General features: G+C 36.1%; 1 protein-coding gene across 18 annotated transcripts; it reads left to right on the top strand.

Annotated features, from left to right (window-relative positions):
- The first annotated feature begins 21 nt into the window (after positions 1-21).
- ODF2L (outer dense fiber of sperm tails 2 like) lies at positions 22-24,646 on the top strand. Of its 18 annotated transcripts, none has more exons than XM_085586391.1 (15): positions 51-392; positions 7,760-7,876; positions 9,597-9,659; positions 9,888-9,959; positions 11,696-11,812; positions 13,112-13,297; positions 14,619-14,728; positions 16,200-16,386; positions 16,937-17,047; positions 18,282-18,386; positions 18,999-19,148; positions 21,072-21,157; positions 21,242-21,404; positions 22,457-22,582; positions 23,216-24,646. In XM_085586391.1, exons 2-15 carry the CDS (start codon positions 7,772-7,774, stop codon positions 23,342-23,344), a joined length of 1,710 nt encoding a protein of 569 aa, XP_085442517.1. In that variant the 5' UTR covers positions 51-392; positions 7,760-7,771; the 3' UTR covers positions 23,345-24,646. The 18 variants fall into 18 exon arrangements, 16 of the variants coding, with proteins under 16 accessions (XP_085442522.1, XP_085442527.1, XP_085442523.1 ...); XM_085586390.1 differs by having other exon boundaries at positions 52-339; XM_085586389.1 differs by having other exon boundaries at positions 57-7,051.
- The last annotated feature ends 1,551 nt before the right edge of the window (positions 24,647-26,197 follow it).

Raw genomic sequence — 26,197 nt, 5'->3', positions numbered from 1 at the left:
CGGGTGCGGCGGAGGGGTGGGGTGGCGGGGCTGCCCGCGGCGCCCGGCAGAAATTTCATGCCGGCTAGCCCCGAGCGTTATCGGCGGCCCCAGGGCTGCGGCTCTTCGCGGCCGGGCCAGCCTGCCCGCCAGGCCTGGGCGAGGGAGACTCTGGGTGCCGGCCGCGGCCTTTGCCGTCACTCGCTACAAGGCGGGCGGAGTTAACCCGGGCTCGTCCGCCCGCGTCCCAAGCGTGCACATCCCGCCGCTCGCGGGCCTGTCCCGGGGGCTGGACCCCTCCGACCCGGCTCCGGGAGGACAGGTCTCACCTCCGTTCCCTTTCCTTGTGTCCTGAGTTTAGTAAGTCAAACCTTGTCTTCACGAAAATCAGCTTTCGGATAAACTGTCAAAATGTAAGCTGGGGATGATTTTTTAAGAAGTCTTTAAGAAAGAAAGTGTTTATTAAAAGATTTTGGATAAACATGTACTGAGATGCAACTAGGCATTAGCACCAAAACATCACAGAGGTTTTGAAAACCTTGAGTGCAGTAGCAAAACTCAATAGCAGTAATCAAGCAAATCAAAAATTACTAAATCACATTTAATAATTCCCATTATTTTAACATCTCTCATCATGATGATTGAATGTTCTAGAAGAAAGGACATTTGAGATGGCCAGGAATAAGAAAACATTTACATTGTGGCATCATTGGCAGCAACTTAATATACCCAGCTTGAAAATTATCCTGGTTGTTCAGTTAAGTAATTTATTTCATCATCCAAATAGTAAGTAATGTGTGGCTGAATTTGATAAAGTCAGAGGAAATCCTAAGGCATTATGACAAGAGGTGAATTCCAGAGAAGGGAAATAACTAACAATCAAAGCAATCTTGCTTACATGCTGGTCAGATTCCAGGAATTAAAACCAAAACAAAACCCAGGCTGTGTAAAGTTCCTATTGTACCAGGAATTGTATTATTCTAGGAGAAAAGTATCCTGCTAAGAAAAGGGCCTGAAAACTATTGTGTGTGTTTCCTTTTCTTGAATAATTTTACCTTTTTCAGCTTGTATTGTCTTGCTTATACATGGGTATAAATGTTTGCATATAAAAGCTATATGGCAAGTTTGTTTCCATTTCCTAAAATTAATGTTGCTGGTATATAGAAGTCCCAGGAGTCTCTCTTTCAAGGCCCAGTACTATATGACCTGATGAAAGCTGATTGCAATCATGTAAGTGCTGGTTACATTCTTTGTGATATCAATTTAGCTTATGTTAAAAGACATCAACATCAAAAATTTTACATTTGGATCTACAGATGCAATTATTTCACTTCATAACTTCCATTGGCACTAAGTTCCAGCAGTTCACGTTGATGAATTTCCACAAAAAAGAAATACCAAACAACTGAAGCAGTGGTGCCTGAGCTTGTAGCAGAAGCACCAGCTCAGCTGCAGTGTACCCCAGTAAAGCCCTGCATGTGTGGTATTTTCAGGGTGGAATGAAGAGCCATCAAGTCATTCTAGCTCTTCCCAAATCAGCATGCTGCTAGTTCTTCCCTAAAACTTGCAGCCTGCTGCCGCCCATGACATGTGAGCCTCACCTGCCAGAGAGGAAAGTGCTGCATTTTGTTACATTGTCTGATGTCCTTGGTATTGGTTTTCCTTCAGAAAATGCCTGGCTGGAAGAGGAACAAAACTTCCATCCTTTAAGCCCCCATGGGTTAGACTGATCTTGTAGGTTTTGGAAAACCTACTTGTAGTTGCTGCTTTCCTAAGGCAACCCAAACAGAGTGGTACTACTTCTTAGGAAAATGCCTGAAGTAGCAAGTATTTCCACCACTAGCAGATGGGTTGCTTGGCACTGGATCTGGTGTTTCAGTTCTCACTTTTAACATCCTTCCCCTTTTTATGAATGTTAAGCACTCAGAATGTGAGAGGGAAAAAAATCTTCAGCTAGTGATTACTACACTTATTCAAGAGAAAGATCTGTTATACTGCATGATTATATATTTCATAAAAACTCTAGTTCAGATAATTTTATCCCATTTTGTATTTAATGTATAAATAAATTCATTTAATGGATCACAACTGGAACTCAATGCTTTTGGAATTCCACAGTATTCTACTATTCTTAAAACATTACTGTGTTTCTCCCTTACTTGTAATTCTCTTTCTTTGTATGTTGTAGTCCTATTACATACTGTTCAGGGCAAACTGGGATTTTTTTTGTCATTCTAGAAGGTGTTAACAGCCTTATTTTGGAGATTGCTTTTGTCATTTTGAGAAATTTCCACATGCAGGCTGTCTGCCCTGTTTTTACTGGAAGCGTCAATACCTGGTTCTAGTAGGTAATTAGGTCCCTCTCTACAAGTACTCTTCAGACACAAAAGCACTTTCAGGGACTTGGGTTTGGGATAAGCTGAAATATCTGGCTCAGGTAAGGAAAGCCATACCTTAGCACACAAGTTTAGTTACAAGCCAGATACTGACATATGGAGTGCTGAAGGTGAGTTTAAAGTGTGCACAGCATGTAGGGATATAAACCAATGCTTTCTGAGACAATCAGTTGCAAGGGCGGAGGACCTGTGCTGGAGGAACACTATCAAACAGTTCCTAAGTATGGGGTAGACAGCTGGGAAGGTCACTTGTAAAAGTGCTGGAGACATAAGATTGTCAGGCTGAAGAATTGTCTCAGGCTGAAAAAGAAATTAAAGCCTGCCATGTGCACAGTCTGAGAATTCAGAGGTGGGTGACCACTGTACCAGGAGGTATGGTGAACAACATAACTTTGCCTACTGTCTGATCTTCAGCCTTTCTTGTAACATACCCCAAAAGAAGAAATAACCTTTCATAGCATTTTGCTGCTGGATGTAAATGGACCCTGAAACATCCCTTCCTATAAGTAGAAATAGAATTCACACAGAAAACCCAAACCAACCAACCAACTACCAACCAAAATTATATTAATATAAAGGTTTATAGTATAATTAAAATATTTTGATGTAAAGAGTAATAGCTTATAACAGAAATGATTCTCAGATGACTTCCAGTACTGCTTTCTGATAGTATGGGAAGGTAGTGGTTACACCAAAGACTTTGAAGTCAAAGATTTGAAAAATACAATCCCAGAAATGCCTTCATAAGTCAGTTTATATCCTGTGAAAAAGCTGTAAATTAAACAAACACACTCTGGTACCACATCTAATCCTAGTAATGTAGTGGCCATGTTGGAATTCATACCTATTTAATTCTGTAATACACTGAAGGTCATGTCTTGTGTCACTGCGTGTATATACACCACTTCTCTTCCCACTCATGATTATGTAACTGAAGCATATATTTGCATGATATATTTTTATTAATACTTAACATATTTATGTAATTATTTAATGCAGTTTAGCAGTGGGAAATCAAGAGGTCTGACAAAGTCACAAGTGGCATCAGCCACAACCTTGCAGAACTCCAGCTAATACTTTGAAGAATAATAGCAATCCTAGAACCAGATTTTCCAGATAAATGTGTATATTGATGTATTGAAAAGACATATAAAAATAAAAGGAGCAGAATATCTACTTAATAATCAAAACTTGTTTTACTAAAATAGGTAAGGGCATTTGTTTGTGTGTGAGTCTATAGATTCTTTGCCAACATTAACAACTGTAAACTTAGCTTGATAATAACAAGGCAAAGATTATAAAATCAGTAATGCCAGCTGCCTGGCCTGTGTACAATCAGGCTTTCATGAAAAATGTGGGGACTGGATTTGACAGAGCCAGAAAGCAGCTGTTCTCAACAGCACACTTCCTCTCAGAAGCTGCAGCGATCTGAGGGAGAATTAATGCTCTTTGCACATTACTGCACCCTTTCAGTGGTCCTTGTGGCAGCTGTTGCTGTGCTTCCCCTAAACACTCAAACTGGAGTTGTACTAGGATTGCATGCAGCAACTGGCAAAACATTCAGTAGGCAAAAGTCCTGATATTTCAGGGAACTGGACAAGGTATAGCATATGTTGTTTTCATAGTCTTTGTCCTTTCCTGGAGCAGGAAGGATAATAATTTAGTCCCACACCCCAGCTGTCTATCTTAGAAGAAGTTGCCTATCTTATACTTGGGAAGAAATGGCCCCTGTGGAAATAGAAATAAAATTTTCAGTCTTCTTGCTTTTACTATGCAATGATAGTTTAATAACTGGAGGTATATTTGCAGCTTTATCACTCTGCTAATAGTGACTGTGAGAAAGTTGTTTCATCACATGGTACTACAGTTTCTCCACATGTGGCATAGAAATAATTAAATTTACCTTCTTCATGGAACATAATGAAATCCATGTAGGAATCTGGAAGCTGAAATTATTTTAAGAGCATTGGAAAGACCATATTGAGAACACAGTTTTTATGGTTTTGACATCAATTACCACATATTTTCTTGGTAGCTTGGGCTGGCATGTGGCAGTTGTGTTGGCAACTGGGACTGCAGCCCACATAGCTTTTGAACATACATATATACACATATATATATACACACATGTATATACACATACATACATACATACATACATATATATATATACATATACATATATATATATATATATATATATATATATATATATATATATACATACACATATAAACATAAAAATGGATTTCAAAAGCCTTACCCTGTCATTTTACACCTGCTTGTCAGAAAGCATGACAGAGCAAACCTTTTCTTTTTTTCTGTCTTTTGCAGAGGTGTTTGGGGAAATGCTTGATCCTGTGTTAGTTGAACTGACGTCTTCAAAGCTTTTACAGACAGAGCTCAGTGAGCATGAGCTGCTAATTAAAACAAATCTTCCTCTTGCTACTACAGTTAGTCAGCCTTAATTAATAAATTCAACCTCCAAATTATTTGATTGTACTTTTAAATATGCATTAATATCAAGGTCATGGCCTCTCAAAAAGAGATGCTCTGACAGATTTTTTGGAACATTTGGAAAAACTGGAAATGTAGTTGGAGCCCACTAGATGTCAGTGCCTCCGTACAATAGACTACTGCAGCTCTGTTTGCTAGGCAGATAGGACTGGGTGTCCCAGAGTAGCGAGTACTTTTTTCTCCAAAGGAGTCTTTCTACTCTAATATGTGACGTCTATTCAGGCTTTGATATGAACAGAAATTACAACATTGATTATTGCTTGGGAAAGTGAAATTTTAGATCTGAACACCAGTACTCTGCTGGATATCCACTTCTGTGTGAGGCAGCGAGTGTCTAAGACTTGCTGGAGAAATCAAATCTGGTCAGTACTGCACCAAGCAGTGCATACAAGGATGGGGGAAGAACAGTGTATTAACAGGGTCACAGCAAATCTGCAGCTTTTGCAATAGCAGACTATTGCCAAAATTAACCACTGAACAAAGAAACACACTGGAGTAATGAATTTCTGACATGGAAATGAAAGGTTCGATTATACCTTTAGAGCAGATGAAGTCATGAGCTCTGACAAACACTCAGCAGTGTTCTTGTGGTATCTAAAGAAGCTTCTCTGAAGCACATCTCTTTTAATAAGGCGTGTAATTATGTCATTGTGGAGCTGTGTGTCCTATTTACTTTAATTATTTTCTACTCTGTGGATTGTGCCACTGTCATTAAAATGTGGTTTTGAGGACTGAAACTTGTAATTCATTCTTTGTTTAGGAGGTACAGAGTGCAATGCTAATTACCATGCTAATTAGCTGTCACTGCTGGATAGTGTTTGTGGTATTTTATAAACCATGACCAGATTTTTAGAAAATTGCAAAAACTTATTGCTTTCTTTTTAAAATAAGCCAATCTTATAGCAAGTCCTGGGCAGCTAAAATTAAGGATTTTGTCTAAGGTACTGACTATGGGGTGCCAAAGTCACAGCTCGTAACAGTGATGCTAAATAAAAGCTCTGTCAGAGATGGTGAATTCTCAGTTCCAGGCTGTGGGTCCTATAGAGAACAAAGCCTTTGGCCTTTTGCACATGCAAAGATAAAATCTCCTATGGAATTCAGGTACAATCACACACTCACTCCCGATAATGATAATGAAGGGGATTTTATGTCTACTTGAATTTAAAAGGTTGAAATTTAGCATTTAATTTTTATTACCAGGCACACATGGCTAGGTAATATTTTCCAAAGAGTATATGGAGTGAGTAGCTGCTTTCTGAAATTCCATTGCCAGCAATAGAAGAAAATACACACTGGCATGTTTACAAAGGATGCCAAAGGACATGTTTGATTTTTATTTTGATTATTTCTGTCAAGCTTATTTTTAATATACATTGCTGACTCTGCTATTACTTAGAATAATAAAAAGTAACGTTTCTATCAGTACGATTTTTTAAACAAAATGTACAAATTAAAATCATGTATATATGTCTATGTACATATTTACCTTTGCACCTCTAAAAATGATGTTTGTATCACATGATCAGTCAGTTTTGCACAATTTATGATTTGAAAGAGCTTTCCACACATCTGTTGCGGTGTCTATGATATTTTATGAATTGCCACCTCATATGAATGTGGTTGTTTAAAAATATGTGGCTTCTCTACAGTGTTTGACAATGTATTGCCAAAACAACGTCACACACGGTCAGGGTACATGAATACTTCGTGTATAACCTCAAAAAAAAAAAATTAAAATTAATGGAAACACCCAGAAAACAATCATCTGGAGAATCTAAAGCTCCCCAGAGGTCTCCCGGTCTCTTGTCCATCTGGGTCTGGCAGTAACCCGGGTGCGCCGGGCACGTCCCGGCGAGAAAGGGGCACGGCCGCCCCCTGAGGCGCCTTTGCATCCCACCCGCGCGCCCCTCGTCCTCCCGGGACAGGGGCAAGGCCGGCCCGGGGACGGCACCACCGCCTTCCCCCGCCGCGAGAGGGGCCGGCACGGCACCGGCAGAGCCACCGGCACCGGCAGAGCCACCGGCACCGGCACCGGCAGAGCCACCGGCACCGGCAGACACCGTCAGAGCCACCGGCACCTGCAACGGCTGCGCCGCCGGCAGCGACAACGGCGCGTTGCTCCGGCAACGGCTCCCGGCGGCGAGGGGCGGCGGGCGCAGGTGCGGACCCGCGGGAGGGTGCTGAGGGGACAGTGCCCCGCAGGACGGGTGCTGAGGGGACACTGCCCCTCAGGACGGGTGCTGAGGGGACACTGCCCCGCAGGACGGGTGCTGAGGGGACCCTGCCCCGCAGGACGGGTGCTGAGGGGACAGTGCCCCGCAGGACGGGTGCTGAGGGGACCCTGCCCCGCAGGACGGGCGCTGAGGGGACAGTGCTCCACTGGACGGGTGCTGAGGGGACACTGCCCCGCAGGACGGGCGCTGAGGGGACCCTGCCCCGCAGGACGGGTGCTGGGGGCGGCTCGCAGGACGCCCAGGGGCGGGAGCCGCCGGCAGCGGCGCGGGGTTCTTGGGCGAGGTGAGAGCCCGAGTGGGCCCGGGCGAGGGCTGGCGTTGAGCGACCCGTGCCCCTGAGCCTGCCACTCTGTGCTGGGGAGACTGGAAGTGGGAAATAGCAGTTGCGAGCTTTACTTTGTCCTTCGAGTGTGTTCAGTTTTCTGCCGGAAAATTGTGGAAGGATTTGCTTTCTGCGCACCGTGTTTGTGAATTCAGTGCTGAGCAATTGCAAATTGTGAATTCTTGTGGAAGATTTCAGGTGCATTAGCTGTGTTACATCTCTGCTGTGATTGGGGTTTACTTGGTCCAGTCCAGTAGTCCCACTGTCGTTGAACCCCAATATATGCTAACATATATTGTCTTGTTATACAGCATTAAATCAAAATGTCATCATCATCAAAAGCATCCTTGTCTTTACCTGTACATGACTGTACTGCTCCTTCGTTGGACTTTGATCTTCAGGAAAAGTTTATTCTTCACACTGTTGAGGCAAGTTCATTCTGTTCTTGTTAGGCTTGATATTTTAAATTGTATTTGTTTTGTTAACATGGTTAAAAATATACTTCGTAGTTATAGATGTGAAGTAGGTGATATTTCAAAAAATGGCTAAGTGACAGTGCAGGACATGGCAACAGTATACTGAAACTATGGCAAAATTCTTCTTTGTTATTTATCCTTACATCAATTGGCTATGATAAATGAATCATGGTGTTTAATCTTCCAAGGTGCTGTTTTCACTGGAAGTAATTAAATTCACAAACTTGGTTTTTGGTTGTATATCCAGGAAAAAGCTACACTGAGTTCCATTGTGTTATACAAGCTGAGGTCTGCCAGAAAATCTAATCCTGTAATAAAAAAAGACACACACACATACACATATATAAAATAAAAAACCTTAGATGTTTGATTGTACTTATTTGCCTTAAGACAACAATTGGAAACAGAGCAGTCTGCATTCTGATTCTGTGAGGAAGTGATTATTTAAGATGGGAACTCCCCAGATTTGTTATTCATTTTCTCAATTATATGAAGGGCAATATGGATATAAAAACTGAAACTCTTAGTCTGAAAAATCCTTTTGATGGAGATGCACCTTGCACAGGCTAAGCACAGCAGAAATGGGTCCTGGTGAGTGGAGAAGTCAACACAATCCACTTCTGAAAAAGTAATGAGTAGTCAGTGGAGCATTGAATGGAGTAAACAGATAACTCTGTGCTTGGTGAAAGCATTAATCATTCTGGAGTGCTAGAATAGAGGCAGGAGAGAGGTGTTTAGAGAAGGGGTCAGGGTGATGACAGGTTGCTTTCCATCAGGAGGTGGGGATTGTGATTCATTTAGGTTTTAGGTCTGATATGGCTCTGGACTTGCCATGGCATGGGCAGCATCATTTTCTTGAGCAGCTGAGCCTGATGAGAAGCTTTAACAAATTGGGAAAAGAGGAAAGCCGTTGCTGCCTCCAAATTGGAAGAAGTCTGCTGTGAAAAACAGCAACATTGAAATCTGAGCAGGTCTTGGCCTTCATCTTCACTGGAGGTATTCTGCCTTTGCCTTGTGGATTAGGTGTGTTCTGTGAGCAAACTGTTTGAGGGTACATCCTGTAATATGACAGGCTTTTATCCTTGTTGAAAGTCCTAAATGATTCTTTGATCTTTAAACTTTTTCTTAAAGGATTCGCTGGAGGAGCTGACTTGTTTTATGTTGATATCTTTGAATTAGCAATATCAGTGACCTGAGAGTGAAACTAAATGTTACATAATTATGAATGCTCTTTCAGGGAAATAATGTGCCACCTGGAGAAACAGGAAAACTGTGTTCACTGACATAGCCAGATAAAAAGGATTGTCACAGAACTACAAAAGCCATCCAAGATGGGAAGTATTTTACTGAGCTGAGCAAAGAATCTGACAGTCTAGAACATCAAGTAAAATAACACTTACCTATGGTATTTAGAGCCCTTCTAGATAAAATAAAGAAATAAATAGATGTGTGGAATAACCCTGGTTTGTTTCTTCAGGTACAAAGTTCCATGCACAAAATAAATTGAATCTTTAGGTTATAACCACCAAGTAGCTTGTGAATATGTGAGCTTTTCTAGTTACACGTACCGGGTTTAAAAATGTAGCAAACTATATGTAACCAATTAAAAAACATTGAAAAATACAAAATCAGTTATAATCAGAAGAAAATTTTAATATTTCCTGTGTTACAGTTAAACAGTAAAAACATTGACACTTGGATGCAGGAGCTAATTGAAAGTGAAATTCAGAATACTGTAAGTAAATTAAAATTTGATTCGCTATGTTCTGTGCTGAATATCTGAAATTGGCTACCTTACAGATTCATACAATTTCCACTAAGAGTGTCAAAGTGGGAGTATTTGTGGTTTATAATCACAAAATTGAATCTTAGTTTAACAACTGAAATATTCATCACTATCCATTTCTGATACTTTGTTGTATACAGTAATTAAAATAATTTCTTTTTTTTTTTTTCTATGAAGAATCTCAGGAAAAAAATACTTGAAAGGGAGAAACAGATTAAAGAACTTTCATCCATGCTCCAGTGTGAAAAAGTGAGTGACCAGTTCCATTAGAATGAATATTTTCTTCCAACATACTAAATTCCCAATTAAAAATATATAAATTTTGAGTAAAATAATTATCAAAGACATATAAAAAAGTAAAATCCTGAAAGGTGTTTCCTACAGAATTATCTTAAAACCATCAGAACTGCATTCAAACCAACTAAGGATACAGTTATTCTTAACACTAATATCCCAGTGTAGCTTTTGACTTCTCATTTACTGATTTGCAATATTCTGGGGCTGGGGGAAAAGTACTCATAAGGAATAATATGGAGTAAGTTAAACAGCTACTGTTCAGTTGGTTTCCATGGCTCTTTTAGGAAAGGTAGTACAGACAACAGAGCTAATATCATCAAAGGCTGACAAGTCTGGCGAGAGCTCATTCATTCTTTGCACCAAAAAGAAGGGCTCAGTGCAAAAACCAACACTGAAGAATTGTCCAAAGGGAAGAATTGTCCTGTATAAGAGGGTACTGTCAAAGTTTGAAAGTTATTTTACTGGTAGTTTGGCAACCTTGTTACAGATTGAATACCTCCAGGGCCCTTTGTGTGTGTGCCATGCAGCATGGTTCAATATTAGTGAGGACAGTGTAGGCTCAGTTAAACCTTTCAGAGGACAGCAGTGTACTATGATATTTGTAACTCCTTGCAGGTTTTTAAGAGCCATGGTTCTTCTTTAAGACTTTTTTTTTTTTGCTTAACCAAATGAACGTATCACTTGGCTGCTCAGTAAACTTAACCAGCTGGTCATAATAGAGGAGTCTTTGGAGGCTCTTGTCATGTCCTTGTCTTTATCTTGAAGTGAAGGAGTACATTTTCATGGAAACATCTTTTTGCTTGAGAATAGAAATGCTGAACAGAAAAGCCTATCAAAATTCTGAACACCCCAATGCCAGCAGACCTCACTGTTGGTGGGATGTATGTGGCATACCATGCCCTGACTGGAGACTACCTAATGTTGAACAATTTAGGGTGCTTAGCATCTGAAAGGATAAATAATTGTCTATGGTATCCCCTTGTTCCTTCTTATATTAATTTAAATACATGGCATTTTCATCAACACTTGACTGAATCTGCCTTTCTTACTGGTGTCTATAATGAACACTTCCACTGGTACATTCTTGTAGGCTCTTGCAGTCTATGCTGATAATATGATACTTATCTACCTTATTACTTCTTACTTAGAATGAGCCAAAGGAATCAAATTGAAAGAAATTTCATAGAATCATCTGACCTGAGTGCTGGTGACATAAATTTCCTCTTCTCTTATGATTTACACATCCCCCAAAATTGGAGTTTGAATTAAATGCATCCATAGTTCTAATAGGAGTTGGTGGTCTTTGGAATTTAATGAAGGTCAGTTCAGGTTTAATTAGTCAGAGCACAGCCGATCAGTGTGGCTTAGTGTTAGTCATCCTGCTAGCTGGATGCCTTTCCTTAACCTGGATGTCTGAATTCATGCTTCCAGACCTTATTCCTGCTACTTAAATTCAGATTAAATATTATACGTAAAATTATACATAAATTGTTTCAAGTTGGTGATTTCTGTTTGACATTAATACAGTTAGTTGCAAGTTACTGCTTGTGAATATACTTGTAGAGCATGTTTTATCTTTTCCAGGTTTTGAGGACATTCAAATGTCAGTTAGAAACTATGGCATAGTAGAAAAAATACAGAGAGCATCATACAGCATAGTCCAATAAATTTATGTTCATCTTTCCTAGATCAAGGTACAGAAAGGGGACTACCTGTCAAGATCAGTAAAGGAAGTACAAGCTCACCTGCAGCGTCAGATTGAAAGAAAAGAAGCAGAAAATTATGAATTAAAAGTGAAAATACAGGTCAAAATGTTTTTACTTGTATTTCCGTTTATTGAAAAAAAAAAAAAAAAACAAAGCATTGCTGTGACCTGTTTTGAAATTAAATTATTGGTAGAAAAAAATCCCTGATAAAATCATAAGTATTTATGTTTTGCAAGATCTGCCTGAACACACTATTTGAATGGCAAGGTTGTTTTTTCTTTTCTCAACTTATGCACACTTGTACAGTTCTGGTGGAGCAAAGTGAAACGTGCATAGACGTGTTTGCACTCACTTAACTGCGCTGTCTAGAAGAAAGTCTCCATATGGTCAAGAGACAAGCAAGCCCTATGGTGACTTCCTGTTCTAGGAGAGCAGTGACAGCCGCAGCCTTTTTCTTCTTATTGTCTGTGAAGAATCAATAAGCCTCTTAATACTGACTGAAAGTGAAACACTTAGGACTAATCCCTAATCTCACTTTGTTTAAAGTAGGTTAAATTATTTCCATTTTCTGTTCTAAAAAGCACAAGTTAAATTTGGGCATTTGAATCAGTTACTGGCTTTAGAAAAAGGTAAGGAGGAGGTCATGTGTGAAAGGCTGGAGCTGTATGTGGCCTCAGAATACAGTATATGAAACTTGTCAAGAACATAGGCATAAGTGAGAAAACATTGGCTGAAAACAATGTATTTCTACTTTCTAAACATTTTTACTAGCATACATCCCCTGCTAATTGAATAATTAGAGATTGTTACCCAACCTGTATCAAGGTAATTTCAAATCACATGGCTATGTCTGCATAAATGCCTCATGTTTTCTTCTAAATAAAAATTGCTTTCTTGTTCTACCTAGTACAATTATAGAATTCCAACAGCATTTTCATTAGATAAAATAATGATAGGCAATTGTTCTGTCATTCAATCTCTATTTAAAAGTTTTGTTCACTTTCAGAAATTGGTGAAGTCGTTTGCTAGCTTAAATCCTGGAGATGATTTTTGTTAATAGCTAGACAAGCTTAGCATTGCCACTATGAAATTCGTTCTCAATTCGAATTTACCTCAGCCACTAATGCCCGAAGCATTTATTCTTAGTGTGATCCTGACCTCCTGTGGTTATAATAGGGCAGAGCAGCTGTTTACTTATGCTGACAGTTGAAGAAATTCTCTCTGCATTTTTGTCAACTGTTGTACTTAGCTGGCTCCTTGTATCAACCACAAGATTTGAGATACCAAGATTATATGGAAACAGATGTTATAAATGTAACAGCTCTTCCTAATTATTTTATAGCACAAAATTATCTGTAAGGCTTGGAATTTGAAGAGTTGATTTTGATTATGTTGCAGACTCTAGAAAATAAAATAGCAGAGTGGAAACATCAAATTGTTGAATACAAAGGCCAGAAGTTAGCCTTAAAGGAAAGAAGTGAGCAAAAGAAGATAGCTCTGGAAAAAGCAAAAAGGTTCCAGAAACAAAGAGCTCAACACTTAGAAGAAGCTGTGAAAGATGTAACCTCTAAAATAAAAGAACATGTAAGTGACTATGCTGTGAGCAATGTTGTGTTGTATTGTTTGAAATTGAACAACTAAGAGACTTTCACCTGTGGAAAATAGAAAAATTTGTTTGGTTATTGTCTGCTTGTATGTCTTTTATGTTGTTGCTCATTTCTTAAGGAAAATGTTGCTATAGGTGTCCTGAAAGCCATTACTATTAACTGCTTTTGTTTTTTTTAAATTTAGTGGTTGACTTAAGTCAAGAGGTTGAACATTTTAAGCTGTAGAAAATAAGAGGAGTCTCATCAGTTTATGGTTAAACCTCTCCTGGTCTTCCTGTTAATCCTCTATGGATAAGCACTGACTTAAGTCAGAAATACAGTGTATTGAGAATCCATGACTGAGGTCTGAAGTATTAGTTTTCTTTATTTATTAATATATGATGTCTCATGTGGTTACTTAGTTTTTTGTTTCTAAGCTGCTTGCTCTGAGCCTTTTCAAAGTCCAAGCATAAAACTTCTTTAATTCAAGTTGTTCCTTGGAATCTTGCTTTGCCTATCAATAGTTTCTAATTGTTCAAAAAGGCCAGGTGCATCAGAACTGTGTTTATTGACCTATTTGGATTTCCTAAGAAGAATATGTTTTCATACTCTTAGATGTGTTGTAATAATTTTGGGTATGTCAGTATTAAAGATATATTTTTCCATGTAGTGTTCCAGGAGATGATTAATAATAGTTTTTGTATTCTTGGATTTTTTTGAGAAGACAGTAGTGGGTCTTTAACAAAAATTAGCAGTACAGAGGGACAGCAACTACCTCCTGAACTTCTGACTTTTTGTAGTCACACTTGTATTCTTCCTCATTGAAATCCTGGTGTACTTTCAAGATATCATGTATTGGATAATTATCTATATTCATTTAAGGGATTTTACCTAATGTTTCATTTCTTACCTAGCTAGTTGTTTTTATACGTAAAATATTTTGGCACAATTTTATTTATTTATTAATTTATATAATTTATATGTAGTTGAGATGTATTGAAGACAATTTTTTTTGTAAGAAAAGATTGCCATCTTAAATTTTGAAATGTTGTATTCTACAGTTGATATACAGTACCAGTGTTTTAACTATGTCTCTGCCTTGAAATAATCTATTCATAGACTTTGGTTTTTTTAAAAATATGGGTAATTTTGTTGATTTTATTTTGAGAGGATAGAAAATTTCTATTGATTTGTACAAGAGAGATCTAGTAAAACTATCTTATATTAAATATCTCTATTATCTAAAAACTTGTAGAATTATATGGCATTCTTCAGTGGCATTCTTTTGTTACATAATTTATAATTTCTGCATTCTCTAGGAAGTCAAACTGCATGAGATACTGTCAGCCGCTGATGTCTGGAAAAACCAGCACGATAGAATAGTTGAAGAAAAGACAATGCTAGAAGTTCAAATTGAAGCTCTTGAGAAGTAAGTTGGACTGTTGGTCTTTTTTGTTTATTTATTTCTGTGGTCACAGGGTGTTGATATTTAGTAGTGCAATACTCATTGTTGATAATGTAAATGGGTTTATTAATATTTTAAAATTCTGAGCAGAATTTGGAAGTTGGAAATAAGAACAAGTTTAAGATTTTTAGCCTCCTCTCTGTTGCATTTCACTTCTTTTGAAGCTTTATTCCCCTTTACCAGTAAGGAACATATTCTTTTTCCTGCATACTTCTGATCAGCCTGAACTTGCTGGCAGCTCCTATGTGGCCTCCACATAACCACCTATTTAATAACTGATTCAACAGCTTGAGTGTTAACCCTTGTGTTTACAGAATAGAAGAAGGTTCTTTGTCTTCTAGGTCCTACTTCAGACTAGAGATGGCCAAATTATTTCAGTTCCACTAATGTCTCAACTCAGTAGAGGATAGAGGATTCCTCTCAGATGCCATTCAAACAGGTCACTCATGTAAGGAAAAGCAGAACAAAATTATCCAATCTTATTCAAACTACGCAGTCAAATCTTAATGTATTAAGATTTAATCTTGAAGGATAAATTATTTTTTAGGCAGACAATGACAAATATCCTTTTACCATTTTTGTTGATCAAAATATGGACAATAATTTAAACCAGCAAAAGAAATGGTTAGATGCTTTATCCTAGGTCCAAGGCAAAGTTTATTTCACAAAGAATTTACTTCATACTCAAGTATTTAACAGCTCACATTAAAATTATTTAAATATTTTGGTTTTGTCCCAGAAAATCTGTCATTTCTGAAAATACTTGCAGTAGATTTTAAAATTTAACCAGAGGGCAGGTAGATGACATCAGTCCAGAAATCTGTCTAGCCCACATTGATCCAGTGTATATAGGAAGGCATCTAAGAAAGAATAAATACTCATTCTGCTTCCAGCTGGTTTTTGCTGTTTTCATTTCAGCTGAAAATGCAAGTCTTTGCTTGAAATGTGCCATTCTAACAAGACTTGTTCTATTAAGCAGTGTGTGGTGACTAAACAGCAAAACAAATTTTGTGAACTTTATCCACCAAAAAAAAAAAGGCAAAAATGGGGTGTAGCATAATTTGCTGCTTTTAATAATGGAAAGTAACATTCCTAAAGTAGCTAAGGAGTTAAGGAGTGTTCTTAGTAGGACATTATGTGACATTATACCCTATAAATTCAATATAATTACGTTTTGTACAGTGTGCATAAGCATAGTTCTCTTGGAAGTATCATTTGGTGTTCTATAATTTAGCTAAGACACCTTACTTGGAGTAGAAACTCTCCTCTTTCAGAGAGTTTATTTCAGAATATAAGTAGATAATCCTTTCTTTGGATACATAAATGCATTCCCCCTTTTATATATATATAAATAAAAGGGGGAATGCATATTGTATTATATATATATAAACTATGAAGTATATATATGTGTTAAGGTTCAATTTAATTTTCATAGTGAGAGTTTTGGAAGCATTGTGTATTATAGAGAACTTGCCTGTCTAACAAGGCAGATCAGAGGCCTGATGGAAGACATGGAAAAAAGGGAGGAATGGAGAAGAAACTCAGAAGAGGAAATTCTTGGAAAGCTAAATTCTCTTAACTCTGAAAATGAAAATATTTACCTTGAAAACAAAAAATTAAAGGTGAGATTATAAATCATTGTTTAATGGCTCTACGTATCTCATACATTAATGAAGTAACCACATTAATTCTCTTTGGACCTTCTGTCTAGAGACCCCAGACCAGCAGAATAAGGTTTGCCATCCATTTATAATAGTAAGGACAAATGAGATACTGAAAATTTTCCAGTGGACATTTATGGCAAAGTTAGGAACAGGATTGTCTGCTGATATATCTGCTTAATCAGGATGTTGTTTATCTTACTGTCAATAAGTGCACAATTACTTAAGTAGAAATTCTTTTATGTTTGTTAAACTTTCTTTCAAATTAAAAAACTGAGTTTGCCTCAATTACTAATTTCAATTTTGAAAGAGTTTGCAGGTTTTTATCAGGTGATATAAGTGTTCTGATGAGCTGACAAATGAACTATAGACTATCATTTTTGTTTGACAGGAAAAATACTTACATCACTCTTCCTAGTTCCAGCAAGTCACTTGCTGGTAATATTGTATTGTAGAATGCATTATTTTATTAACACTCTTAAAATTTTTATGTTTTCTATTTATGATCAAGGCTTCCCTTGCTATGTTGGAGAAAAGTACAATGTCTGTTGAATATGAGTTGCTAGATATGCAAGAAAAAGCAAAGCTGCAGGAAAACCTTGTAGAACACCATAAATATGAGGTGACTTACCATGTTTGAAATCTTCAAGTATTTTTTTTTAAATTTGTAAGCCATTTTGAGGAAATTATCAAGGTTTTGTTTGTAATAAACCCGTTTTGTTGTAATGGGGATTGTAATATTTTTATAATATTGACTATTACAAACTATGGAAGAGTAGTCTCCACACAGTTACAAGTACACATTGTCTGTACTGAATTGTGTGATGCCCACTTGAAGCTCATTGAAGAGTCTCAAAACAAGAGTCTCAAATCTTGTCTCTTCAAGACAAGATTGCTTTGACCAGATTTGCTTGTTAAATGTGGGTTAGTGACCTAGTAAACTAGATATTCAAAAAGTTTGAGTCTGATGTCTTCAGTGGATATACTGATGATATTTTACCTATATTTGGCCATTTTGTATCTTCATGTTCCTAAAAGCATATCAGTACTTAAGTATGTTCAAAAAATCCAAGTTCATTCAAGAAATATATATATTAGGGTTATGGTTATGAGTATAGGGTTTTATGAGTTGTTTTATTTCAGTGGGTAAATCCACATAGAAATACAAGTGAAACAAATAAACCAAAGTTATAATGCGCTTTTTATCAATTAATTTTTAGCATTTCACTTTATTTACACAGAAATTTTCGAACATTGTTTCAGATATGTATCTATTTATGCTATAGTATAGACACAATTTCACTGACATGCTTCACTTACTTTTTTTTTTAATCCTGACAAGAGACAAGAGAAAAGAAATACATGATAAAAAATCTAGAGTAGAGCCAGAGAGCCTTGTCTTTCGAATGCATCATCATGATTAAAGTTGCTGCCAGCTTTAAGATGGTAGATGTAGTTCCAGGTAACAGCCAGCCTTAAGCAGTGAGTGGAGTGTAATTCCCTAGCTCAGGACTGTAGTTACTCCAGATGGGAAGTGTCAGTGACAGTTGTTATGTGGGGACAGAGGTGTGAGTCATGCTGGCTGCTTCTACAGCACAACCCTAGCTCATTCTCCATTGTTGATAACACACTGCTGATATGACAGTGCCCTTTACCTGGTAACCCTTTTGTACATGCTGTGACAATTAGGATAATGAAAATAAGTAACTTCAAATAATGACAAACTTCGAGATATTATTTAGAAGTCAGAGTGTTGAGTCAGAGGTTTCCTTTATGCTTCATACTAATGATTCTATCTTTTCTATATTTAAATGAAGGACCTTGCAAATGTGTGTGAAAAATGTATGTTGTCCTAGGTACAAGAAAAACAAATTGCAGTGGAAGAATTGAAATCCAGATGTGAAACACTCTTAAATGAAAACAAAAAAATAACAGAAAACAAATGCTTAGAAGAAGATAAGGTAAGTTTTGCAAATAGTAAAGAATGTTTACAAACAATTCTGTAGGACACAGATCTTTTCTACATTTTTGTGATCTTGTTAGAAGTCACAAGGTACTATCTCTTGGTTTTAAATTTCTGAGACTTTTACTGACTGCTATCTAAAGCTGGTGGGTTTTGGATATTACACAATTGCAAACAATTGAGCAATTATTCCTACTACAATTGCTAAGTAGTTTGGCTACTATTTTAGAATTCCAGAATTCCTTTATCACTTTCAAAAGTGTGATTTTATTGTTGATGATTTTGAAACTATCTTCTTGACAGAACAGTTGTGAAAGTTGTACATGGAAGCAAACCTATTGTAAATCCTTTTATTTTTAGCTAACAGTTAAGATTGGGACTCCATACAGAGATGAGCTATAAATTTTTCAGCAGATGGAGCTGAACACTGGAAGACAACACATTCTTAAGCATCAGGAACGAACTTGTATATTTGTCAATATTTTATAAAATAGATGATAGGTAACTTGTATAGAATTTTAGCTTTATTACCTACATGAAAATCCATTAAGTATTACAATTAATTGATAGTTTTACATTTACATTTTTCTCCTGTGATGCTACTATGTAGTTGAGGCACAAAATGGAGGCCGAGTTAAAGGAGTTAGAACACGTTTGTGACTTGCTGAAAGCAGCTGAGGAAAACCAACAAAAGCTTCTGGCCTGGGAAAGGATCTGTGCAGAGAAATGCAAAACCCTCAGGGAGCTGGAGCTTCAGATGGTTAGAACATGCTGATTTCTAAAGACAAATGAGAAAATTATGTGGAAAAAAAGTCACTGGGGCATTTTTTACTATTGGCATGTGTGAGAGTGGTGAGGTTTTCTTTGTTATTTTCTTCATAAATCAAAAACTTGTGTGGAAATCAGATATGCAAATAAAACTGTTGCCAACTATATTTATTTGAATTCATTGTCTGGCAAGACTTGTAACTTTTAGAATGATTATATTTCTGATCTATTTGAATACATATGTCCTGAGATGTGTTGCAGAATTCTTCCCTGGAAATAAATGCAAGTCTAGGTATTTTTTGTATCTAGTAGAATAATTTAATTATACATTACTTTTGTTTATAATGACAAATTTATAAACCATACAATATTTAATCAGATAAATTATATTCTAGGTGATGTGTAAAATTTTAAAATGTTTTAGTTGAGTAAGTACTTTTAAAATATGCTTTAATAGGATAATTGCAATCTTTAGCTGTATTTAACACTAATGTTTGTATTTTCTCTAAAGCCTGAAAATGAATCTTCCTCTACTCTTTTTTTCTCTGACATCAATTTCTATGGCAGGGTAGGCTTGAGGGTTTTTTTGTTATTTTTTGTCTTTATTGTAATATGCTTTTAAGTTATAAGAGCACAAATGACAAAGGTTTTTAAGTTGGCAGGTTGGGAAAGGGGCCTAATCATCTTCTGTGTCAGTAGGAAAACTACAGCTGAAGTACTGTGAGTCTCTGTGGTCCTGTAGACTTTATATAAAACATTGGTCTTGATTTTTGATTCCTCCAGGAATGTTCATAAACTCTTAAATCTTAAAGTACTTAAGCAATAATTAATTTTGAGGTACAAAATTTATACAGCATATAAAATGATGTATGTAATTTTAATCTAACTACGTGTGTACTTGAAAAAGTGCAGAAAAACCTCTTAAGTATAGCAAAATAATTGGGAATATAATCACTAGTCTGGTGGAACAGTAGTTCAATTTCAGCATTAAGTCTTGGTGATTGATGTACTTTACCCTTGACTCTATGACCAAGATTTAGGAAAATTAATTTTGGAGCAATTGCTCCCTCTGTAGAAAACCTCTCTGAGGTTCAGCTGGACTAATTTCTGCTGCTACCAGTCTGCTGCCACCTGAACAGCCTGTAATTCTGATAAACACAATCAGACAGGTGAGCTCAAATTGCTGGATGGGACTGCTTGAGGTGGTCCAAAGAATGGTGGTGGTCACCCCTTTAAATGACGACACCCACAGGCTGTTGAGGTGCCTGTTTATTCCTAACAGGTTGTTGATGGGTGGAAGAAGGAGCAATAATCTCATGTTTTCTCAGATTTGAAAGAAAACGTGCAAAGTTTAGCACTCTGGGTGCTGGGCAGGAGAAGACTGGCTTCTTGCTTCCTTCAGCTTCTGCTGCTTATGTATCTCTTTTTATGAACTTGATTGTCTTTTTTGATATTCTCTTCTTTCTGAAATTCTTTGCCAGTGCTGCACTGTTCTCCTGTGATAATCATATGTATTTGCAGTGTTATTTTTATGCTTCCTGTGACTGTAGTGTGAAGGAGCCTTTTTTGCTGATCAGGTAGACCTGACCAACTCCTAATAAACAAGGCTGCATGAGCAGCACATGGAGTTTTTTAGGACTTTGTTACATAGCAGTTTTTCAGCCTTAAAGCATTCAAACAAAATTTTAGTCTCTAACTTTAGCTGTCTTTTACTAATTTAAGATAATTATACAAGGTACAATAATACAAAATAACATTTACCTGATTATAATAGAGCATTTGTCTGAATGAACATAGCATTTATCTGAAATTACAGTTAAATTTTTTTATGGGTTTTAATAGACAGGCTTACTTTACTCCAGTAAGAGCCTGTATACAGGTCTTTTCAACTAGAAACAAACTGTCATTTTCACAGGATAAACATATTGTAACTTTTATGGACAATCTTTGCTTAGAGGAAGAGATCTGTAACATTCAGAAGAAGTATGAAGATCTTCAAAGGTAACTTGAAGAATCTGATTAAAATTCATTCCTACACTTTTCTGCTATAGAGAATTATAATGCACTGATCTGTTTCACGTAAAGGCAATTAGGACAGATGGAATATCAGAATGAAGAACTTGCTTACCAGCTCACAAAAGAAGATGAGAGTCTTCAGAGTAGTAAATTGCAGCTTGAGGAGAAAATTGCAGAATATAATGCATTAACTAGACAACTTGAATCTGCTTTGGAAGAAGGGGAAAAAATGGTATTGGTGCTTTAATACATTTCTCAATCTATTTTGCTACTTTCTATTTTAAAATAGCATTAAAAATAAGCTTGAGAAAAAATTATGGGACAATTTTTTGTCGCTATTTTGCATGTAGGGAGAAATACTGAACAGTTATTATTAATTTCTGCATGTTTTAAATATGGATGGAACAATTCAATTTCTTTGTCAAATTTGGATACTATGGAAATAAATACCAAGTTTCAATTTACCAACGTTTTATTATAATTTTTTAAATTGACAAATCAAAATTCTTTAACCACCTTATATTAAATCCCACACATATGGCAAAAAGTTTCTGTACAAAAGCTTAATTTTACCTTTTATTTTTTCTGTTATAAAAGTCCACAAGAACATTTGTGTTGAAATCCTTCTCTTTTTAGAGGAAGAGTTTGCATTCATTCTGTATCAAGCAGAATTTTACAATTTGTAGAAATTATGCAAACAGTCAATCAAATTCAAGAGGAAATGTAGGAATTTAGATTGTAGTGAATTATATTAATTTAATCAGAAAAAATGTATGAAGTTGCAACTTCAGATTAAAAATGTAGAAATAACCATCTGATATTTTTTCACTACTGAGGATATTTCTTTTGTTTTGAGAAAACTAGAATTTTGTGTTAACTTGAAAATAAGCTAAAAAGTGTTCCCCTCCCACTGTATTTCATTTTTTTTTCCAAATTGAAACAGGTTTCAAATTTAGCCAGAATATTTCTCAGGTTTGTTTAAGTCCTGGGCATGAGAAATAAGTTAAGTATTCAATTAAATAATAAGAAATAGAGCTATTAATGTTAAGAGATAAGAAAATAATTTGATTTGGGCTTTAAGAGTAAATAGATATGTTATATATATATATATATATATATATATATATATATATATATATGTATATATATATATATACATACATATATATATATATACATATTTATAATTATATTGTATAATATATAATGAATTATATAATGTAATTTATAAATATATTTTATATATATAACATATATATTCTTTCTCTCCCATTGCTTTTATAGGTAGCTGAAGAATGGGAAAAAATGTCATACAAAGAACAAGTCTTTCAGACAAAACTGCTACTTCTTGAAGATGAAGTGAGAAAGAGGCAAGAAGAAAAAAAACATCTCCTCTTCTTATTTCACCATGTGAGTAAATAATGCTGTTTGTGATTTAAGAAATCACTTACCACATCACCATTTACAAAAACATGTTCCCTTTACTGAAAACAACTACTAATACAGCTGATACACACTTTTCAGAACAGTAAATTAATTCAACTTGACAATATACTTTGTACATTGACACTTCCCATCAACCTAACAGATGTCCAGTCTAACTAAATCACTTAAATAATATTGCGTTGACGACTCTTAGTCAAGTTTTCCCAGCAAGACAAAAAAAAAGTATGAAGTTGTAATTTCCCTCAGATCAATGGTGTTTAGTAAGCATATCTGTATTTCATTAGATGCATGACAATCCCATAATAATGTACTGATAGCTTCTTTTCTTTCCTGAGTTAATGACAGTAATCTGAATTTGCAATTCTTATAAAGTACTGTAGGACTTTTTTTGATTTTAAGTCTCTCCAAACATGTTCAGGTTAGTCCTGACTGAACATAAATAAAAGCCTTTTCTAGCACCTTTGCTTTTGTGGAGCCTCTGAAAACTTTTGCAGGTAAATAAAGCTATAAAAATTAGTTATTTCATGTCTTAGATTATTATTTTGATTTATTGATTTTTTTTTCCTAAGTCTCTATGCATTTTTCTTTTTTCATTAGAATGAAAAGCACTATGAAGTACATTTAAAAGAACTGGAGAACAGCCTACAGAAGTCAGTGATCAAGAACCAGATGATCCAGAATTATGTGCAGTTTTTGAAAGATGCATATGTAATAATGTTTAACTGACTTCTTTAATCAATTTTATAGTAAAGAAACTCATCAAGATTTGGCTCCCAGTCTTGTTAGAGGCAAAGCTGTTGAGGCCATACATTATTTTGACAGATTAATTTTTTTAATGTTAATTCTTCCCTAGGAAAACATCTGTTGTGGGCAGGAGAAACAGGTCAGTCATTGCTGTATATCCTGCTGGCTGGTCCCAGTGGGGAATGGAGCTGATGTTCCTGACAGAAACCATTGTGTTATCCATAGCACAGCAATGCAAAGGCCAAGTGCATGACAGCAGCAGCAGGTGTAGGGTATGCACACAGAATTGGTCTGTGAATGTGCTGGGCTGTAAAAGCTTACCCGAGTCCTTTTAGCCCATGGTAAATGCAGATGATCACAGATTATCTTTCAATTCAATATCTAACATATTAAAACAGTCAAAAATTGAGGTCATTAGGTTTCTTCCCTTTTTTGCCCTACAGTTTAGCCTCAGTATAGCTCTACATTACGCGGGAGAGTTGCCACCACAAGGCTGTCCCATCCAGCCATTTTCCTCTACATCTCATCATTTTGCTTAGGAATACACTATACTAGTATTTTATAAATATGAGTAGGAAAATTTTTTAGATACAGGTATAGTTTAAGCTCTGAATGTGGTGATGTACCCTGGTGACAGAGCTACAGTGAGATATTTAAGTATTTGTTTGAGTTCAAGAGCAAGAGCTGCTGTTCAATAAGATTGACTTGTGCCTTAAGTAAAACAAATGTAAATATTCATCTGATACGGGATTAATACAAGAAACAATTCTTGATTTAATTTCAGTTCTAAATTCTAATCAGTTTTGTAGATATATGCTATGATATGTTTTTTAAAAATAACACATTCAGTTAAATAGTACAAAATAGTACAAAAATAGTACATTCAGCCTGTTATTTACAATGTGTACTTAAATAATATATATTTTTTGACCAAAACCTTAAGTTTGTTTATGCATAGACAATACCCATTCTATTTCATTGTTAGTTATTAGTAATATGCTGAATATGGACCTCTTTTTTTGCAAGTGCTTATCCATCTTAACAAATACTGATGTGTGCTAATGATCTGTTTCTGTGAACTTTCTAAAAATAAAATTGTCATTAATTCTATATGACATGTTAGTAGCAAATATTTATTTTAAATTTGGGTGGTTTACATTACACACACACAAATATTTGGATTAATTTAATTCTGATTGTGCTACTTACAAAATAGCAAAACCTTTTTGAAAGTCATCATGTATGAAGGAAAGAGTTCAGAAATAAATTGTTCAATCCAGTGCATGAGTGGTTTTCCAAAGTTCATACTGAAAAACTGTACACCTTTCATTAGATTTTGTTTTTTTCCTTTTTAGTTTGTTTTGTTTCTTTTTATGGTTCTCTGTTACATTTTTGTTTGTGGGGGAGTTTTGTGCATGGTAGAAATAGGGCTGATAGTCACAAGGATCATTTGGTTTTACTCGGATCCTTTTTGAACTGGTGTTAGCTTATCCAGTCTTTTGCATTTTAAAAATTAATTTAAGACAAGTTATTGTGGATTATTTTTTTCTAATAAAGAAAATAATAAAATTTTGTCTAACTACTGAGGGATCTAGCATTTACTTGAGATTGCTGCTTGTATTTTTAGTAACTGTGTAATATATAGCTAAATTAGTTATTGCCTTGTTCATTTTGCAGTATAGAAATCTGTATGCTGTGCCACAAAGTTCTTGGATACAGCTGTACTGATTTGACTGCATTTTGGGATTCTACTATTTTTCGTTAAAGCAATTTACTTTTACCATCTGCATCACATAGTAAAGTGACACAGTTTTATAGGAAGAAATGGACTAATTATGCTTGCTTTTGGGGGTGTTGTCTTCTCTAACAATTTTAGAAGCCTTTGGTAAGAATGGTATTGCCACCATCTCACCTCTCAGCCTTTTTTTCTGATGTGATTTTAATTTGTCATTTCCCAAAAAAAAAAAAGCTGAATATGCTGTTGCAGATTTCAAATACAGTCAGATTAAACATCTTATTGCTGAAAGTATGGACAGAAAAAGTATGAAATCCAAAGTTCCTGGTCTACACTGTGCTTGTTTTTGTGATGATATTTTTAGTCAGATACTCTTCTTTCACAGGGCCCATAGCAGGAATGTTTCACTTCTGCTGTGCAGAAAGTCCTTGGCCAGAGATTCTGTATAAAAGTTTGTCCATGCTTTTAGTGATGAGCTCTTCCAATAGAAAGAGATTTTAACTGGTTAAGAACAGAGCAGAGAAAGAAAAAAATATTCAAACACTATATTCTGTATCCCAGTTTATTTAGATTTCCTAGTAAGAAGCCATTTTTACCGTAGGCTTACTAAGGTACACAGTCAAATGTACATTGTGTGTCTTGTAGAATTTTTTTTTTATTTTGAAAGGGTTTTGAGTAATTTTTTGCAGAAGCTGGCTCAATATGATCCAAGGTATGTAAGAGAGCCTATAGCTGAACTGATGCCAAGTGTTCTTATAAATCAAATCAAAGTCACCTGCAGTGTTACAATATCCCCCCTATATTTGTATATTGCTTTATTTACTACCCATGTTAATAAATTTGTTCCTTTTTTTTTTCCTGTGGAGTTTTCCAGAAACTACTTTAGTGTAATTGCTATGGATCTGCTTTTAAATCAGTTTGTTGAGACTCTGTCAGCAGATATCAACAGTTTAAAAGGGTATTTCAGTTCTTGACTGGTCTGCACATACAGAAGGTAGCCAGGAGTTAAGGAGCTGTTAGGGTGAGGATGAGTGTGCTCAAACCCCCTCATGAGCAATGTGCTACTGCTGGCCAGGCAGGCATCAGCTGGGCAGGAAGAA

The sequence above is a fragment of the Lonchura striata genome, chromosome 8 (genome assembly GCF_050655825.1).
Source record: "Lonchura striata isolate lonStrDom1 chromosome 8, ASM5065582v1, whole genome shotgun sequence".
NCBI lineage: Eukaryota > Metazoa > Chordata > Aves > Passeriformes > Estrildidae > Lonchura > Lonchura striata.
This window is presented reverse-complemented; position numbering and strand designations above follow the sequence as displayed.